At 42.9% G+C, this 20,681-nt stretch overlaps 1 protein-coding gene across 1 annotated transcript; it reads right to left on the reverse strand.

Annotated features, from left to right (window-relative positions):
- Positions 1–1,040: 1,040 nt before the first annotated feature.
- On the reverse strand, positions 1,041–15,695 carry LOC111974480 (centriolar coiled-coil protein of 110 kDa). Its single transcript, XM_070447403.1, has 6 exons — positions 15,634–15,695; positions 15,245–15,394; positions 8,390–8,580; positions 5,581–5,709; positions 2,011–3,283; positions 1,041–1,060 (listed from the first exon to the last, which is right to left on the reverse strand). Exons 2-6 carry the CDS (start codon positions 15,270–15,272, stop codon positions 1,041–1,043), a joined length of 1,641 nt encoding a protein of 546 aa, XP_070303504.1. The 5' UTR covers positions 15,273–15,394; positions 15,634–15,695.
- Positions 15,696–20,681: the final 4,986 nt, after the last annotated feature.

The following is a 20,681-nucleotide window of genomic DNA, read 5'->3' on the forward strand; positions in this document are numbered from 1 at the left end:
TCTGTCATTAATGCCATGATTAGATAGTGAAAAAACACACCAATCTCTTTCATAATTTCTTCAAAAACAATGAACATTTCTCAAAATGATGTGTATAGCGTTTTGAAAAGAAATCTTCAAATGAAAACGTCCGATTTCATCTATCAAAACTAGAGATAGTTAAACTTTTGATGTTCAAAAACATACGTAAAAGACGCTCCTTCCTCTCTGTTGTCCGTCAACGTATGAGCTCCATGGAAAAACCTTGATTCATCTGTCACACAATCTCTGTCTGACCTGGCCTAATACTCTACCCTGCCATACACTCTGACTGCTAATACATACTGACACCTGGCCTAATACATACTACCCTGGCCTAATACATACTGACCCTGCCTAGACTCCTGCTAAAACATACTGACCCTGGCTAAAACATACTGACCCTGGCTAAAACTACACCCCGGCTTAAGCTACTGTACATACTGACCGCTTGGCATGTTGCTAAAACATACCGACCCTGGCTTAAAATCATACTGACCCTGTCATTAAAACATACTGATGCCCTGCTTAAAACATAACTGACCCTGGGTTAAAACGTACTGACCCTGGCTTAAAACATCACACACACACACACACACACACACACACACACACACACACACACACACACACACAGACAGAAAGTGGAACCGGATGAGTACGAGTATTGATTATATTGTGTGTGTGTCCCCTCAGTTGCGTGCGGCTCGATATGACGTCCATGACATCTTCTTTGAGATGCCCCTGGAGGAGAGGCTGGCTCTGCTGCAGCTGGACAGAGAGGTCCGCACAGAGAAGAAGCTGCGAGAAATGGTAACCTGACTGGACGTTTCACCTTTCAATCACAGACTTAGACCAACCACAACACACTGGGTGGGACTTTTAACTGTCAGTCACACAAATATGCCAATCATAACAGAAGGACTTAAACTTTGTCACTCTCACAGTAAAAAATCACAAAAACAAGTGTAAACTCCCTCAGAAAAAGTGACTAAACATTATTTCACTTTTTAAAGCAGAGCCTAGATCCTAAGGCTGCAGCCTGGCAGAGACAAATGAAGAGTTTATTTCCAAAACGCTATATTGTGTTTTTTCGCCAGAAATGAGTACTTTTAGCTACCTTCATGATTTTTAATTCATAGATTGTGTGTATTAAAATTAGTTTTTTGCAAAACACTATATATCCATTGTTTAACTGGAATGCAATGTCCGTATAGTGTATATTTGACTGTGACTAGCTATTTTAAGATGAAGGCACTAACTGTAATTCACTCTGGATAAGAGCATGTGCTAAATGAATAAAATGTTAATGTTTCACATACAGATCTCATATTGATATTGATTCATAAATGTTTTTAAATATGGATGTCACAAATGTATCACTTGTACAGTTCTTTATAAAATATATATATATTTGTTTGTGTAAAACCTGAGAGTGAGGCAGATATTTTTTTATTTAACCTTTATTTAACTAGGCAAGTCAGTTAAGAACAAATTCTTATTTACAATGACGGCCTAGGAACAGTGGGTTAACTGCCTTGTTCAGGGGCAGAATGACAGATTTTACCTTGTCAGCTCGGGGATTTGACACTCTAACCACTAGGCTACCTGTCTCTAACCACTAGGCTACCTGTCTCTAACCACTAGGCTACCTGTCTCTAACCACTAGGCTACCTGTCTCTAACCACTAGGCTACCTGCACACACACACACACACACACACACACACACACACACACACACACACACACACACACACACAAAAAGAAAAGACACATAAACGCACGGACGGTCGTACACATACAAGTACACATACCACACACACATGCATGAAAGCACACACACACACAATTATTTTCAATGATTGCACGAAAAGTAGTGGACTTTACATTCAAGACAAATGAATCACAGAGTACAGACTGCCCTGTATAGTTTTCTTCATAACACTCTCTTATATCATACACACTACGTCACAACGATCTCTCTCTCTCACCTGTCTTACTGTCCTGCTCCTCTAAGGAAGAGCTGGGTGTGATCCGTCCATCATGGGGCCCCTGAGGCCCCTCAGGCTCCAGACTCATCTGGCAAGGAGAGAGGTCAGGGGTCAAGGGTCTCACGTGGGGCCTTAGCAGCGTGGCCGAGGGGTTCTCCACCTCATAGGACTGATTCAGGGGGACCGCGGGGCTCCTACGGCTCAGGGCCAAACGAGGCACACCCCCCATGAAGCGCGGGAGCCTCTCCTGGCTGCGGTCCATGCCAGGTCCTGAGGCAGAATGGGAGGAGTGGAGCTGGCTGTCTAGGGTGTGGCAGCGCCGGCGAAACCCGGAGCTGATGACATCATGATGCCCATGTGAACCAGTTCCGGAGGTACTGACTGGGCTGCAGCTCTTCTCCTGGACCGGGCTGGTGCCACACTGGCTGCCACGACGACTACTGCTACCGTCACTGACGCCTGACCCCCGTTCCGGTGACCTCATCACCCCTGTCGCCATGACAACAGCGCTCTCCTGGTGCCTCCCCACTAGCCCTCTGGGGATGAGGTCGGCCGAACCAATGGGGAAGGAGATCATGATGTTACCAGTGGACACTGGACGTGGTCGGCGGCGGTGGGGGCGGGGGCTCATGCTGGGTTCAGGGCTGGGCAGGAGGGCGTAAGGGTCGGGGAGGCCAGACGAGAGGCAGCTAAACCGAGAGCCATATGGGTCACACACAGCCTGGTACTGGGCTTGAGCTTGGGCAGGATACTGACTCTGGTGCTGGATGTGGGCCTGGATCTGAGGTGGGTTTAGGGGACTGTGGCGCAGGCTGTACCCCTGTTCAGGTTTCATCTCTCCCAGAGGACTGCGGCTCTCGTTCTCCTTGTCAGAGAGGCTCTCCACAGGTGGGGTGGTTGAAGTGACCCGGCCGATGACTTTTGACCCCCTCTGGGCCTGCTCTCTCTCCACATACTCCCTCGACCTCCTCAGAAGGCTCTGGAAACTCATATCCTGACCGCCCCCTATCTCCTCCTCTCCCCTCCTCATCTCCTCCTCTACCTCCCACCTCTCCTCCTCTACCTGCTTCTCTCTCTCCTCTGCCCTGTACCCATTCAGGACTATGGGGGACTCAGGTTGAGGAGTGGTGGGCCGATCCGTAATGTGTAGCCCAACCACACCAGCGCCCCTGGGTAGCCCAGGAGAGTCTGTGACCAGGGTGTAGCCATTCACTGTCTCAGGTTTTGGGGAAAGGCAATATGGCGGAGTTGGTAGATCCATTTTACTGTCCACCTGTAGTAAGAGAGGCAGAGAGAAGAGGGGAATTAACACAAATAATCAGATATGGGCTGCGTCCGAAAAAGCACCCTTTTCCCTTTATAACATGCATTACCCAAGAAGACTCGAGGCTGTAATCGCTGCCAAAGGTGCTTCAACAAAGTACTGAGTAAAGGGTCTGAATACTTATGTAAATGTGATTTGCAAACATTTCCCCAAAACTATTTTTGCTTTGTCATTATGGGGTATTGCGTGTAGATTGATGGGAAAATCGATTCAATCAATTTTTTAATAAGGCTGTAACGGAGCAAAATGTGGAAAAAGTCAAGAGGTCTGAATACTTTGTGAATGCACTGTAAGTGCATATTATGTGTGTGTGAGCAAATCAGTGAGTGTTTGTATGTGTGTGTTGGAGTATCAGTGTGTGTTTGTAGTGTTTGGAGTATTTTACAGTGGTGTGTGTGTGTGTGTGTGTGTGGGTGTGTGTGTGTGTGTGTGTGTGTGGTGTGTGGTTGTGGGTGTGTGTGTGGTGTGTGGTGTTGTGTGTGTGTGTGTGTGTGTGTGTGTGTGTGTGTGTGTGTGTGTTGGAGTATCAGTGTGTGTGTGATGTGTGTTGGAGTATCAGTGTGTGTTTTGTATGTGTGTTGGAGTATCAGTGTGTGTGTGTTGTGTGTGTTGGAGTATCAGTGTGTGTTGTATGTGTGTTGGAGTATCAGTGTGTGTTGTATGTGTGTTGGAGTATCAGTGTGTGTTTGTATGTGTGTTGGAGTATCAGTGTGTGTATGTATGTGTGTTGGAGTATCAGTGTGTGTATGTGTGTTGAGTATTGTATGTTTGTATGTGTGTTGGAGTATCAGTGTGTGTATGTGTGTTGGAGTATCAGTGTGTGTTTGTAGTGTGTGTGGAGTATCAGTGTGTGTTTGTATGTGTGTTGGAGTATAAGTGTGTGTATGTGTGTTGGAGTATCAGTGTATGTTTGTATGTGTGTTGGAGTATCAGTGTATGTTTGTATGTGTGTTGGAGTTCAGTGTGTGTTTGTGTGTTGGAGTATCAGTGAGTGTTTGTGTGTTGGAGTATAGTGTGTGTTTGTATGTGTGTTGGAGTATCAGTGTGTGTTTGTGTGTTGGAGTATCAGTGTATGTTTGTATGTGTGTTGGAGTATCAGTGAGTGTTTGTGTGTTGGAGTATCAGTGTGTGTTTGTATGTGTGTTGGAGTATCAGTGTGTGTTTGTATGTGTGTTGGAGTATCAGTGTGTGTTTGTGTGTTGGAGTATCAGTGAGTGTTTGTATGTGTGTTGGAGTATAGTGTGTTTGTATGTGTGTGGAGTATCAGTGTGTGTTGTATGTGTGTTGGTATCAGTGTGTGTTTGTGTGTTTGGAGTATCAGTGAGTGTTTGTATGTGTGTTGGAGTATCAGTGTGTGTGTGTGTATGTGTGTTGGACTATCAGTGAGTGTTGTGTGTTGGAGTATCAGTGTGTGTGTGTGTGTATGTGTGCTGGAGTATAAGTGTGTGTGTGTGTGTTGGAGTATCAGTGTGTGTGTGTGTGTGTTGGAGTATCAGTGTGTGTGTGTGTATGTGTTGGGTATGTGTGTGTATGGTGTTGGAGTCAGTGTGTGTGTGTGTGTTGGAGTATCAGTGTGTGTGTGTGGTGTGTGTGTGTGTGTGTGGTTGGAGTATCAGTGGTTGTGTGTGTGTTGTGTGTTGGAGTATCAGTGTGTGTGGTGTTTGTTGTGTGTTTGGAGTATCAGTTGTGTGTATGTGGTGTGTGTGTGTGTGTGTGTGTTGGAGTATCAGTGTGTGTATGTGTGTTGGAGTATCAGTGTGCGTAGTGTGTAGGGCCCTGTGAGTGTGCATAGAGTCAGTGCAAAAATAAGAATAAAATACAAAGGTCAACTCAGATAGTCTGTGTAGCCATGTTGTTAGATACTGTATTTAGCTGTTTAGTAGTCTTATGGCATGGGGATAGAAGCTGTTCAGGAGCCTGTTGGTGTCAGACTTGATGCACCAGTACCGCTTGCCATGAGGAAGCAGAGAGAACAGTCTATGGCAGGGTTCCCCTAGCTAGTGGTTTAACTTGGCCCCCCCAAATTTCTGAGCAAAAAAAAATGTTTGTTGAATTTTCATTGTTGGAGATAAAAAACAAACTGTAAAAACACAAGGAAATCAACTCCAAGTGATTGTAATATGGGAAATCTGTTCCCACAACCATCCGCTCAAGAAAAGAATTGGCCCGGCGGCTAATCTAGTTGATGATCCCTGGTCTACGGCTTGGGTGGTTGGAGTCTTGGGAAATGGTTGTCTGAGACTGACCTGAGCATTGTCGAGGATGTCCTGAACCCTGGTCAGCAGGCTGCTGCTGCGTAGTGCCTGTCTGTCCACCTCAAGCTGGGCAGCCCTCTGTCTGTACTGGCACATCTCGCTGCGCTGCTCCACACTCAGCTGAGGATGGATCACAATAAACACACACAGTCAGAGAGACACACACACATACATGCATACATACATAGTCATATAAAGACAAACACAGACAGGCGCGCATGCACCAACACACATTCTCGCCTGGGTCTCTCGGAATCCATGTGACAATTTTTTAATTACACTAAGCACCTTTTTTTCTATCTAGAACCTTAAAGGGTTCTTCGACTGTCCCTATATGTTACATCTGCTCCTGCCACGCCCTCTACTTCTCATCCTGTGTCTCCCTAACCTGCCGCCACTCCCCTAGTGCTCTCTCCCTCTTCCTCTGTGTGTGTGTGTGTGATTGTGTGGTCGGAGAGAAGTGTACTGGAGGCAGACCAGATCCCCACCAGCTGCAACCTGTTCCATAATCAAGACCTCTACAAATAGCCCTGCCACTTCCACGCTGCCACATCGTAACCTCTGTTTTAGCCGTTTGTTCCTGCTTAGATCTTGTTTTCGTGTTATACCTGTTTTCTCTTGCCTGACGCTGTTTTCCTCTCCGTTACAGTTATGCCTGCTCTGACTCTGGCCTGGCTCTGACTCTGGCCCGTCAATAAATACCTTGGTTACCTCATCCCAGTCTCCTCGTCTGAGTCTGCTCTTGGGTTCACCTGTTCTGCTCCGTGTGACACTATAGGAGAACCATTTGAAGAACATTTTGGGTTCCATGTAGAACCCTTTCTACAGAGGGTTCTACATATAACCCAAAAGGATTCTACCTGGAACCAAAAAGGTTTCTCCTATGGGGACAGCTGAAGAACCCTTTTGGAACTCTTTTTTTCAAAGAGTGTAGAATACTTCTTCCTTAGAACACAACAGTCAAGTTCTGGAATGTGGGACAGAGCCAGAGTAGGCCTAATGACCTTCCCTCTAATCAGCTCTCAAATCTCTCTCTCTCTCAAATATCTCTCTCTCTCTCCAATTCAAGGGGCTTTATTGGCATGGGAAACGTATGTTTACATTGCAAAATTAAGTGAAATAAACAATAAAAATGAACAGTAAACATTACACTCAACTAAAGCTCCAAAGGAATAGAGACCATTCAAATGTTATATTATGTCTATATACAGTGTTGTAACAATGTTCAAATAGTTAAAGTACAAAAGGGAAAATAAATATACATAAATATGGGTTGTATTTACAATGGTGTTTGTTCTTCACTGGTTGTCCTTTTCTTGTGGCAACAGGTCACAAATCTTGCTGCGGTGATGTATTTAATCTAATAGATATGGAAGTTGATCAAAATTTGATTTATTTTCAAATACTTTGTGGGTCTGTGTAATCTGAGTGAAGTATGTGTCTCTATGGTCATACATTTGGCAGGAGGTTAGGAAGTGCATCTCAGTTTCCACCTGCCCACGTACACACAGATGCACACACACAAACCCACAAGGCATGCACAAACACACACCCCTCTCTATCCCCACTCTCACAAACATTTCCTTCACACAGCTCCTCCCAGTAAACTTAATCAGGCAGCAGTCAGATAACATGGATCAGACAACCTATGTACCCATCCCCATATTTTTACCAAAACAGGGACAAGGAAAATGCTTTGAACCATTGATTGTCCCTTTAATACTGTGATTTAACAAAATAAACAATGACGTGTTTTTTATGGTGTCTCTTTCGCTAAGACATGTGAACTACAAAATGTTTAAGCCAGATATTTGTTGTGTGTGTGGGCATAATGGTGTGTGTGTCCACTCAATGCCCATTGCTCACAATGCTACATTGTAAACCAAAGGATCATTGCATTTGGTTACCATGCAACTTGAGAGTTACAAAACCCCAGACAGGAGAATACCCACACATACACAAACTCTCCTGGGGAACCATTTTGTTGTCATGGAAGAAAGCAAAGTCACCCTCATGACAACAAACTACGCTCACTGGGCTGAATCCTAATTGGATATAAGTATGCTTAACTTAACTCAAACATCTGTGCACATTTACTACTACCTTCCCCTTTTATGCGGAAGGTTTGAATTACATGCATGGATAATATCTATGGTTAGGATTTAGCCCACAATATATACAATGTACGTAAGGGGATAATCAACAAGGGGCTATGAGTCCTATGGAAAAGAATGAACGACGTGGAAGGTGTGTTCCACGACGCACTAGCGGAGTGGAACTCACCTTCCAAGGAGTGCCATTATTTTTCTTAGAACGCATAGCACCTTGTTGATTATCCCTTTTATGCCATGGCTATAATTGAACACATTTGCCACTAGAAATGTGTTCATTTGCAGGTACAAATGGGTTCATCAGTCCTAGCTTGATATTATGAAAATCAAAATCAACAATGCCAATAATGATTTAAATTTCAAAGAGCTTGTAAGAACTGTAGCCATTGAATTCTACCGGGCTGATATACTGTTCGTTATAGGGACAAAATGCACGCTCTAGAATGCCTTTCCAGACAATCAGAAACTATTTTTCAACAATGCCATGGTATACATCTACAGTGCATCCAATGCTGGGGAGGAATTGGATAAAAGACACTGTAATATCCTGGAATTCACAAACAGAAAAACACATTTTAACATGTTAAAATTCCCACCTTGCCCCTAAATCCTGCCCCTGACCTTATGTTATATCTATGTCTATACAGCTCTCCGCACCTTCTGCCCTTTCCCCCAGACTATGTCCTTACCAAGGGTGAGAGCACAGCCCTTCCATGGAAGTGGATGAAGGAGAGAGCTTCCACAGGACCAGTTGGCTCACAGCCTGTCTGTTGGCCTTGGCTCTTTCCCTGGCTCTCAGTCTGCAGTCTGGTCAGGCTCCGCAGGCAGAAGTCCTCGTAACTCTCCATGTCCATGTTTGAGCTCCAGCCTCTCAAATCTGCTGCTTACAACAGAGACACAGTCAGATGAATAGTCATAAAGCGGTACAGTATCCAATGAGAGAGGGTATTTGACAAGACACTGGAGCCAGGTGATCGAGCCTGTAGGCTAAATGTCAACACAAGAAGAAGCTCTGCAGTGTGTGTGAACCATGAAGGCGTGGGGTTAGGCACTATCTGCTGTCAAGCTATGAACAACTGGAAGAGCCAGACAAACAAACCCAAGGAGGGCTCTGTCTTTAGTTACTGTATATCTCACACTCATCACATTCCACTCATGCTATTCTATTCTGAGAGGCATGATGAAGAATCATGTTTCTGATCAATGTGATTGCTTTTAAGGGAATGCTTGTCAGCAAAGACAATGAAGGTGCACGCAAGCACACACAGACACAATATTTTACTTAAACCCGTAGTTAACCCACATTGATTGAGAATGAATGAGATCCTCATGATCAAATAATTAAGCAACCGGATTGAATGCCCCACTGACCCAATATCTCGACCAGAATAAGTATGGTCAGATAATTCCCGCAACACCAGTTCCATTTTTCTGATAATGTGGTTATTTCATGGATGAATAGATGTAATGAAAAGTCACCTGGGTCCGTGTGTGAATATCCTGTCTTATTATTGGTTCCCCCAGAGTAGGTAAATAACAGCCACGGCTAGTAGAAGACACAGTAGCACTGTACGGTGTTATAGTCCACTCATTACATGGCATGATACAAATTACAGTCAAGCGCATCTAGCCTACACTTTGATACAATGTAGCAGAATAGACTGGCTGGCAAACAGTGAAGCCTCACTACATTTTGCGGCATGGTAATAGTATTTGACTCGTGAAGCAAGCCATGCTTCTACAGCTGTGCCCAGCAGTGGCTGACTGACAGCGGGTTTTGTCCGTGCCCATCCCTCTCCTCTTACCCTGATTTTCTAGCGTGACATCCACAACCAATGACTTCGTGTATCTCTTTTCTTCCCCTAAATACAAAGTTGAAGACAAATGAATATCTCCTGGCGTCGTTTGTCTTATGGTTTCTGTTGTTTATAGAATTTCAGAATCGTGAATTTCTCTTTTCTATCTCAGGTTTGCCTCAAATGGTCCTCATCACATCGACCTCTTCCGGTCGCAACAGCGCCTCCTAGCAACATAATTTAGGCCCTGTTCCATTTCTATCCCTAGCACCTTCATTTCCCCCAGCCTCAGCCTCCAATGTTGAAAGGTGTAATATGATTTTAATAAGAAACATTATGATGATGGCTCCACCAGGCCTAAATTGAGCCCAAATAGGAAATCCTGTCATATCCTTTTTGCAATAGACAACAAAGGGGAAGATCATAAATAGGCATTGGGGACTGAAATGGAACCCGATCCGTCATCATAATTATTATAAAATAAAATAAAATGTTTTTAAAAATAAAAATGTATTAACAAATATCACCAAACAAAAGAGAAACAGTCATATGCAAACTATTTACATTGCCAGGAATCCTAAACAAACAAATCATATTCATTAATAATACAACAAGTTTTAATTGACTTTTTGTTTTTCATTTTAGTTAAAGTAGTGCCATATTGTTTAAACTCATTATAAAGTGAAAAAAGTTTACGTTTTGAATTAGACCATTTGCATTTGTGAATATGAAATGTACCTAGTATTATTAGCAGTTGAATTAAATATACTACATCTTTATCTATGTCAGAATTTCTGAAATAAATCATTATTCAGTCATCATAATGATCTCTTGAATCTGTAAAAGTATTACACGGCTCACATTCAAATTGAGTGATTTGACAATGTAATTTACAAATGAAAGCAAATTTGAAATAGTGTATAATGAATAATCAATAATATCCAATTCAAATATTTCAATCCAACTGTGTTATTTCTTAGCTTATTCAGATATGGATTTTGTATGAGACAGAGAGAAACGCAATATGGATGTTTCTGGAAAAGGGCAGATGGCTGAACACTTGATTCCGTTAAGATAATAGTTGTCACATCCTTTATCAATATATTGCATTAGTGGGTGAACCTACAAATTATTGCATTGTCAGTTCAGTATGGCAGAAATTACAATAACATAAAACAACATGAGATTGAGAAATATCTTTATTCTTATTCTAAGAGAATTTTGGAGATTAAATTAACAGAGTTGGTACAGTTGAACATAGTTACATTAAAATGTGTTCATTGGTGATTTTAGCATCTAAATCTTGGTGGGGGGGGGGAAAATCTAATGTTTTGTTGCATGCCAGAAAAGCCACTACACAACACAACACGAAACAATACATGAATTGGACTATAACGGTGACAAACGGTGATCGCAAACTGTTAGGGCCTACATAAAGCTGTCCCAACAGCAGAGCTTTCTTTTCAGCAGCATGGAGTGAATCTTTACCACTTCTACACCTGGCTATAAGCGGAGCCTTGTCTGGCAGCGAAACAATTGATTCAGCCTCATTTACTGCCTTTAAAAATATGCAGATATGGCTGACTGCTGTGTTCGGGTCGAATTGGACTGATTTACAAGTTCTCTCGGGAAAATGTAGTTAATTTAATCTGACAGTCATAAGGTTCCATGACTTTGTCCACACAGGGCATAACTTTTGTACACATGTGGTGTTCCCGGTCAAAAATGACCGGTCATTAGAAATTAATGGGTGAGCCTACAATTAGTGTATAAAATTGAGTTCAGGCACATGCCCATTCATCAGATGGTCTGGGAGAGGAAGTGTGTCCTCCACATACATGTGTGTTTGAGCACACGCACACACCTATTTCCCCTTCTTGGCTTCCATGGCAACCCCCACGGGAACCTTTTCCCAATATAATCTTTCCCCCATGGGAACCACACCTATTGGCATTCTCACAAACAATCGCAACATTGTTTCAATAATATATAGAACTTTTCTTGCAGCTCTGGTATATAAAGCTTTTTTGAGGCCTTGCTCACAATTCATTCTGCGACAGCACAATGACCAAACGATATACTGTGAGGCTCTTGATCATATCTTTGATCATGACACTGGTGAGGAGGAGAGAGTCCTTGTTAAACTTTGACACAAAGTAGTCTGTGATAAATAGCACAAAATGTTTAATTTGAGTATTTGTTATAGTCCATAATCCATAAATAATCCATACATTATGCTTTTTTAAAAACTCATAAACGCCCTGAGCCTTGAATATCACAAGAACTTAAGTTGATAAAAAGATCTAACACAACATTAGGTGATAATATATGTATATTATGGATTTATAATCAGCTATAATGGGGTGGTCATTTTGGACCGGGAACACAGAATTAATTAACATGAAACGAACACAACAGAAGAGTTAAAAAAATGTGGTTTCCCCTGACAATTGGATGTAAAAACTATGTCATAAGTGGACAATTTCGATTAGGACATTACTGAGTGAGCTAGAATGAGCGTGTCAATATAACTATTTGTTCAGCACTTTTTAAAAGTACAGCGACGGAATGCAGAACATGGGCTGGTCTTACAGTGTTCTCCCTGTACACCATGCTAGAACCGTAGGACAAATAAGGGGGCATATAAGCCGACAATGAAAGCTCTACAAATTCAATGATTACATTTCTCTAAAACAGGCTACATGTGCAACCACAGTCAGAACATTAGCTAAGTTATGAGGGGAAAGGGACTAAATTATTAGGGTGAGGCACATGGGCTACTAACAGATTACTACACAACATATACTTAGTACTACTTTGTTAGCTACGGTATACATTTCTCCCTGGCACATTACATCATATATGCAGCAGCATACAATACATTTTTGGACTGACCTTGTTGTTCTGCGCTCACTTGAACAGGAAGGTGTTGTGGTGGTTCTTCTTGTGGCAAATTGTGTCATCAAACGTTGTCATCAAAGTCTGTCATTCTTTGGATTTATGGTGCTTTCAGACACTGGGAACTCGGGGAGCTCTAGAAAGAGGCCTGAGTTCCCAACTTGGAATTCTGAGTTGGATGACCTTTCAAAAGTAAAACCTGATCAGATGCTCTTACATGTAGCAACATTGCCTGGTCTGATGCTCTTAAATGTAGCAAGAGTGCAACAAGAATGCCTTCCATGACTGTCTACTAGCCCTCTTGAACACACTTCACATGAATGAAAACAGGCATATCAATCCTACCAAAAAATTATAATATATAATATATATACAGTGGGGCAAAAAAGCATTTAGTCAGCCACCAATTGTGCAGTTCTCCCACTTAAAAAGATGAGAGAGGCCTGTAATTTTCATCATAGGTACACTTCAACTATGACAGACAAATGAGAAAAGAAAATCCAGAAAATCACATTGTAGGATTTTATTGAATTTATTTGCAAATTATGGTGGAAAATAAGTATTTGGTAATAACAAAAGTTTATCTCAATACTTTGTTATATACCCTTTGTTGGCAATGACAGAGGTCAAACGTTTTCTGTAAGTCCCCACAAGGTTTTCACACACTGTTGCTGGATATTGGCCCATTCCTCCATGCAGATCTCCTCTAGAGCAGTGATGTTTGGGGCTGTTGCTGGGCAACACGGACTTTCAACTCCCTCCAAAGATTTCTATGGGGTTGAGATCTGGAGACTGGCTAGGCCACTCCAGGACCTTGAAATGCTTCTTACGAAGCCACTCCTTCGTTGCCCGGGCGGTGTGTTTGGGATCATTGTCATGCTGAAAGACCCAGCCACGTTTCATTCTCAATGCCCTTGCTGATGGAAGAGGTTTTCACTCAAAATCTCACGATACATGGCCCCATTCATTCTTTCCTTTACACGGATCAGTCGTCCTGGTCCCTTTGCAGAAAAACAGCCCCAAAGCATGATGTTTCCACCCCCATGCTTCACAGTAGGTATGGTGTTCTTTGGATGCAACTCAGCATTCTTTGTCCTCCAAACACGACGAGTTGATTTTTTACCAAAAAGTTCTATTTTGGTTTCATCTGACCATATGACATTCTCCCAATCTTCTTCTGGATCATCCAAATGCTCTCTAGCAAACTTCAGACGGGCCTGGACATGTACTGGCTTAAGCAGGGGGACACGTCTGGCACTGCAGGATTTGAGTCCCTGGCGGCGTAGTGTGTTACTGATGGTAGGCTTGTTACTTTTGGTCCCAGCTCTCTGCAGGTCATTCACAGAGGTCCCCCGTGTGGTTCTGGGATGTTTGCTCACCGTTCTTGTGATCATTTTGACCCCACGGGGTGAGATCTTGCGTGGAGCCCTAGATCGAGGGAGATTATCAGTGGTCTTGTAGTCTTCCATTTCTCTAAATTGCTCCCAAAGTTGATTTCTTCAAACCAAGCTGCTTACCTATTGCAGATTCAGTCTTCCCAGCCTGGTGCAGGTCTACAATGTTGTTTCTGGTGTCCTTTGACAGCACTTTGGTCTTGGCCATAGTGGAGTTTGGAGTGTGACTGTTTGAGGTTGTGGACAGGTGTCTTTTATACTGATAACAAGTTCAAACAGGTGCCATTAATACAGGTAACAAGTGGAGGACAGAGGAGTCTTCTAAAGAAGAAGTTACAGGTCTGTGAGAGCCAGAAATCTTGCTTGTTTGTAGGTGACCAAATACTTATTTTCCACCATAATTTGCAAATAAATTCATTAAAAATCCTACAATGTGATTTTCTGGATTTGTTTTCCTCATTTTGTCTGTCATAGTTGAAGTGTACCTATGATGAATTACAGGCCTCTCATCTTTTTAAGTGGGAGAACTTGCACAATTGGTGGCTGACTAAATACTGTTTTGCCCCACTGTATATATATATACTACCGTTCAAAAGTTTGGGGTCACTTAGAAATGTCCTTGTTTTTGAAAGAATAGCTACTGTTTTGTCCATTAAAATAAATACAGTGTAGACATGTTAATGTTATAAATGACTATTGTAGCTGGAAACGGCTGATTGTTTTATGGAATATCTACATAGCGTAGAGAGGCCCATTATCAGCAACCATCACTCCTGTGTTCCAATGGCACGTTGTGTTCGCTAATAAGTTTATTTTCTGTCTAATGATACATTAGAAAAACCTTTTGCAATTATGTTAGCACAGCTGAAAACTGTTGTTCTGATTAAAGAAGCAATGAACAGGCCTTCTTTAGACTAGTTGAGTATCTGAAGCATCAGCATATCTGGGTTCGATTATAGGCTCAAAATAAATAGCCAGAAACAAAGTACTTTCTTCTGAAACTCGTACAACGCTGTGTACTACTCCCTTCACAGAATAGCGCAAACTGGCTCTAACCAGAATGGAAAGGAGGTGGGAGGCCCAGGGCACAACTGAGCAAGAGACAAGTACATTAGATTGTCTAGCTTGAGAAACAGACGCCTCACAAGTCCTCAACTGGCAGCTTCATTAAATTGTACCTGCAAAACACCAGTCTCAACGTCAACAGTGAAAGGCGACTCCGGGATGCTGGCCTTCTAGGCAGAGTTCCTCGTCCCGTGTCTGTGTTCTTTTGCCCATCTTAATCTTTTCTTTTTATTGGCCAGTCTGAGATATGGCTTTTTCTTTGCAACTCTGCCTGTACGGAACTCCTCATTGTGCACATCTGAAGAGTTGTCACACATTGTCCAATAACATTATAAACGTCCATTTGTAGGAAATATTATTCAAGATACGGAACACAAATTCACATTATTACCTAATAGGTGCTTGCAGGACGTTTTCATATTTTCTTTGGAAAGTTGACAATTTTTGTGGAACGGAGCGGTTCCACACACAGCACCAACCGACTAGCTTCTCAATAACATCCCGTCTGTACTCTGCTATCTCTTTCTTCTGCTCTCAACTTCTGGAAGAAGAAAAAAAAGAGCATGAATCAATGATTCCAATAACTCTATTTCTATATCTGAGGATCAAGCAAATGCCTTGTGTTGTCACACTGTGGTTAAATGTAGCAAGAGTGTAGCAACAGTGCCTGGTCTGATGCTCTTAAATGTAGCAAGAGTGTAGCAACAATGCCTTCCATGACTGTCTACTAGCCCTCTTGAACACACTTCACATGAATGAAAAAAGGCATATCAATCCTACCTTGGGCTGTAGTCAAGCAACTCTCACAATAGGTATCTGCAGAAAGAGAGCACAGATACATAAGAGCCATATACAGTCCAGTACTAGATGTTAGTAGGTAATCATTTAAAAAAACAAATTCAGCAAATGGACTTGTCAGAAGACACATTTTTAACAAAGGTGTGCAGACTACTTACAGTGATCCACATCGTCAGGCTGTACAGCAAGCAACTCAAACAAACATACAAAGTGCAACAAGTTCCTAATACTATGTAGCAAATTGTCTATAATCCTGTCAAAAGTGATCCTATCTTCTACAAGAGAGTGAGATAGTTGTATTCACACAACCTATGCAACGTTCTAGTCATGTGACCTCAGCTAGGTAACAAGAAACAATAGGATCAGCATCACCAACATTCCTCATATGACATGTGGGCTGCCCTACATATTTTATCTCATAGTAGGCTAGAAAGTTTTCTCCACAAGTCTTTCCATTGTCATATAACACAAATGGATTCACAAAACACAATGATTTACTCTGTATAACTGGTTATCTGGCCTACCTCTTCAAGGGATAGTGTGCTGATCGTTTTTTTGTGTCATAGGATAGGATACAGTGCACTCTCTACTGCTGGTCAAAATGATATCACAGTATGCCTATATAGGTCAGTTTAAAAAGAGTACGATTTTATATTAAGGTACTCTTTATAAACAGTGTATAACGGATATGTAATGGGGTTATAAGTTACAGGTAGTTAATTCGTTTATAAATAACAATCTATGTATAAAAAACGTATTGTTATTTACAACAACAAAAAACTGTGTTGACAGAGACGAAAAAGAGATGCTAAACCAGTCCAGCCAGCGGCGCTATAGCTCTGGCTGCACGTGGCTTCCTACAGCTACTATATATGGGCATTTTTACCTAAAAAGGATTGTGATTTGAAACGCGGTTAATTATTGCTCTCCTCCATGTGATGTCAGTTTGAGCAGCGGAAAATATTACTCTGCCAGTAGGGGAAAGGGCAAACCGAACGTTAGATACTTTTTAGGCAGGCTTGCCATGCACTGACTTGGTAGCAACATTTTACTTCCTTGAACCTAATTTGGTGGGGAACTGAACAGCCAGACAGACCGTCGTTCATCTTCACAACAACCTTTGGATTTGACAACCAGCGCCGAGTAAGTTACAGTAAACGTAAACTATTTTAGAAATAGTCCCACATTCAGACTAGTGGTCTACGACCAGTAACTTATATGGGACGTGCGAAATGTATGCATAAGTGTTGGATTATACGTGCAACTAGTGATGTACTTAGAAAACAGAAAAGTAACGTTAGAATAAGAGAAGGTATAACCACAATATTTGGTATGACGTAAACTAGCTCGCTACTAAGCTAGCACATCAAGGCTGCGCGACCAACCACCATCATGGCTGCATGCACTTGATTTCTTTCTCCTGATTTCGTAATTATTGACCAGTGCACCAATTATCTAAACTGGAACGGTGTGCGCATCATTGACGTTTATGTTGACAGGGTCTAACTACAATATGTTTTTCTCATCTCCAACTGAACTAGATTTACTTTGAATTTAAAATCTCGCGGTAACCCCGCCTACTGCTTCCCCTATCTTCTCCTTCGAGTTTTTATTGGCGGATCGCAACCAACTAACAGATGCATATACTGCTAGCTACTGTACTGGAGTGAGGCCGGTCACGACCAGGCTACTGTACTGGAGTGAGGCCGGTCACGACCAGGCTACTGTACTGGAGTGAGGCCCGGTCACGACCAGGCTACTGTACTGGAGTGAGGCCGGTCACGACCAGCCTACTGTACTGGAGTGAGGCCGGTCACGACCAGGCTACTGTACTGGAGTAGGCGGTCACGACCAGGCTACTGTACTGGAGTGAGCGGTCACGACCAGGCTACTGTACTGGAGTGAGGCCGGTCACGACCAGGCTACTGTACTGGAGTGAGCCGGTCACGACCAGCCTACTGTACTGGAGTGAGGCCGGTCACGACCAGGCTACTGTACTGGAGTGAGGCCGGTACGACCAGGCTACTGTACTGGAGTGAGGCCGGTCACGACCAGGCTACTGTACTGGAGTGAGGCCGGTCACGACCAGGCTACTGTACTGGAGTGAGGCCGGTCACGACCAGGCTACTGTACTGGAGTGAGGCCGGTCACGACCAGGCTACTGTACTGGAGTGAGGCCGGTCACGACCAGGCTACTGTACTGGAGTGAGGCCGGTCACGACCAGGTACTGTACTGGAGTGAGGCCGGTCACGACCAGCCTACTGTACTGGAGTGAGGCCGGTCACGACCAGGCTACTGTACTGGAGTGAGGCCGGTCACGGAGTGAGGCCGGTCACGACCAGGCTACTGTACTGGAGTGAGGCCGGTCACGACCAGGCTACTGTACTGGAGTGAGGCCGGTCACGACCAGCCTACACCACTATGTTCTCTTATTAATAACTAACCCATCATTCTGAACAAAAACCTAAAACTGTACTCTGTCGGATTTAAATGTCTATTCAGAGCCCAGCTCTGGAACCTCTTAATTCACTATTCCTTGTAACATTTCTGCTGTAAAGTCCTGGAGATCCAGAAATATATTTGTCCTCTTCACAATGATGTCTAACTTCTTAGATTTTTTTGTTGTTGATTTTTTAAATTAGTTTGAGTAGTGCAATTTGTCACTTGTGCTATATACGCAACAAAGTCCACCTTCTTCACTGTTAGTGTGTCGGGATCCTTCTCCTGCATGGCATTCACTGCAGACTGTGGGACATCCACTACCATCTCATCTCTATTCACTCCTTCAGCTATTTTCACTGCCTCCACATAGGAGATCTGCTGGATAGCCTTGATCCTGCTACTGCAACCTCCATCCTTACAGGGCACTCTGGGAACTCGGGAATGTGATTCCCATCACAATTACAGCAACATGCTTAATCTGACTCTTCAACATATTTATTCCTTAGACAAACACTTGCCACGTGTCCAAACTTTTTACAATTGTAACACTACAGCGGCTTCTGTACATGCGGTCTCACCGCATATCTCACATACCCAAGTTTTACATAAGTTGGGAGAACCACTTCATCAAAAGAAAGTAAAAATGATAGGCTTTGCTCTTTCCTTCCGTCTATCATTCGATTCAAGCGATGTGCGTCAACCACTCCTGGCATGTTATCCCTAAGCCCCACTGCCTCTATGTCCAAGGAGACACCAGAGATGACACCTTTTGCTCCCCCTGTCAATCCTCCAAAGCCCTTTGATTGGTTCAAATGGCTTGGGTGACAGGGTACATCACCATGTAATACACTATCACAGACAGTAGGTGGTGCAGTAGTCCTATGAAGGAGGAGAATGATGCTGGACCACTTTTTTGGCATGGAGATGCAGACTTGGCTGCATGCAATGTGCCACTGCCCTGTTGCATATATCCTGTTGTATTGGTCTCATGTGACTATTTTCTAAATCTTGATCCAAAAGGTTCCATGGGGGCCAAATTAGTTATTGATGAGGCTCAACTTCTCCGCTGATCCTGATTTGATATTTGGGTTGTAATCTGCTCTGTAAACAGGCCACCAGTGAAAATGATGTGTTAGACTTCATTGAGTTACGTGTTTTAGGATTATTAAGCCCTTATTTGACATATGATATACATTTAAAAGCAGTACTGTAACTGATTTTGCTGTATGTATGTATGGATTTACTTGCATTGGGTAAGATTTGAGTTTGGCCCAACATGAATGTTTTTGACCACAGAGAAAATACCACTCTGTCCTGTGGTCATCCATTTACATGAATAGTGATCCCTCAGCTGTAGGAGTTCTGTCCTGTGGTCATCCATTTACATGCTGTAGGAGTTCTGTCCTGTGGTATCCATTTACATGAATAGTGATCCCTCAGCTGTAGGAGTTCTGTCCTGTGGTCATCCATTTACATGAATAGTGATCCCTCAGCTGTAGGAGTTCTGTCCTGTGGTCATCCATTTACATGAATAGTGATCCCTCAGCTGTAGGAGTTCTGTCCTGTGGTCATCCATTTACATGAATAGTGATCCCTCAGCTGTAGGAGTTCTTCCTGTGGTCATCCATTACATGAATAGTGATTCTCAGCTGTAGAGTTCTGTCCTGTGGTCATCCATTACATGAATAGTGATCCTCAGCTGTAGGAGTTCTGTCCTGGGTCATCCATTTACATGAATAGTGATCCCTCAGCTGTAGGAGTTCTGTCCTGTGGTCATCCATTTACATGAATAGTGATCCCTCAGCTGTAGGAGTTCTGTCCTGTGGTCATCCATTTAATGAATAGTGATCCCTCAGCTGTAGGAGTTCGTTCCTGTGGTCATCCATTTACATGAAAGTGATCCCTCAGCTGTAGGAGTTCTGTCCTGTGGTCATCCATTTACATGAATAGTGATCCCTCAGCTGTAGGAGTTCGTCCTGTGGTCATCCATTTACATGAATAGTGATCCCTCAGCTGTAGGAGTTCTGTCCTGTGTCATCCATTTACATTGAATAGTGATCCCTCAGCTGTAGGAGTTCTGTCCTGTGGTCATCCATTACATGAATAGTATCCCTCAGCTGTAGGGAGTTCTGTCTGTGGTCATCCATTTACATGAATAGTGATCCCTCAGCTGTAGGAGTCTGTCTGTGGTCATCCATTTACATGAATAGTGATCCCTCAGCTGTAGGAGTTCTGTCCTGTGGTCATCCATTTACATGAATAGTGATCCCTCAGCTGTAGGAGTTCTGTCCTGGAGAGGTGATGGGGGAACAGCTGGATTATGAATGTGTTATGAACGTGTATGTGTATCTGAATGAGTAGATTGTGTTGTGCAAATGAGGATACATTGAATGTGCAGTAGCAGTAGTTTCCCAGATTGCATTACACTGTCCAGTTATAGATTATTTCTAGGTTTGTATAAGAGCCCTAGTCATATAGTTATTGAGCTCTTTAGTCCTGTGACAAAAACAGGGCTTTATTTTTTGTGTATTCTGTACCTCCAGTATTTGTACTCAGTGATTTTGATTGATTTGATACTAAATCATAT

Source organism: Salvelinus sp. IW2-2015, linkage group LG15 (genome assembly GCF_002910315.2).
Source record: "Salvelinus sp. IW2-2015 linkage group LG15, ASM291031v2, whole genome shotgun sequence".
NCBI classification, from domain to species: Eukaryota; Metazoa; Chordata; class Actinopteri; order Salmoniformes; family Salmonidae; genus Salvelinus; species Salvelinus sp. IW2-2015.

Coding starts and splice junctions, on each gene's coding strand:
- LOC111974480 (XM_070447403.1), bottom strand. CDS start 15,272: ATGAAAACGTCCTGCAAGCACCTATTAG. Junction 8,581..15,244: donor GTCCTGCAAGCACCTATTAG/GTAATAATGTGA, acceptor TGTTGTAAGCAG/CAGATTTGAGAGGCTGGAGC. Junction 3,284..5,580: donor ACATCCTCGACAATGCTCAG/GTCAGTCTCAGA, acceptor CTCTTACTACAG/GTGGACAGTAAAATGGATCT.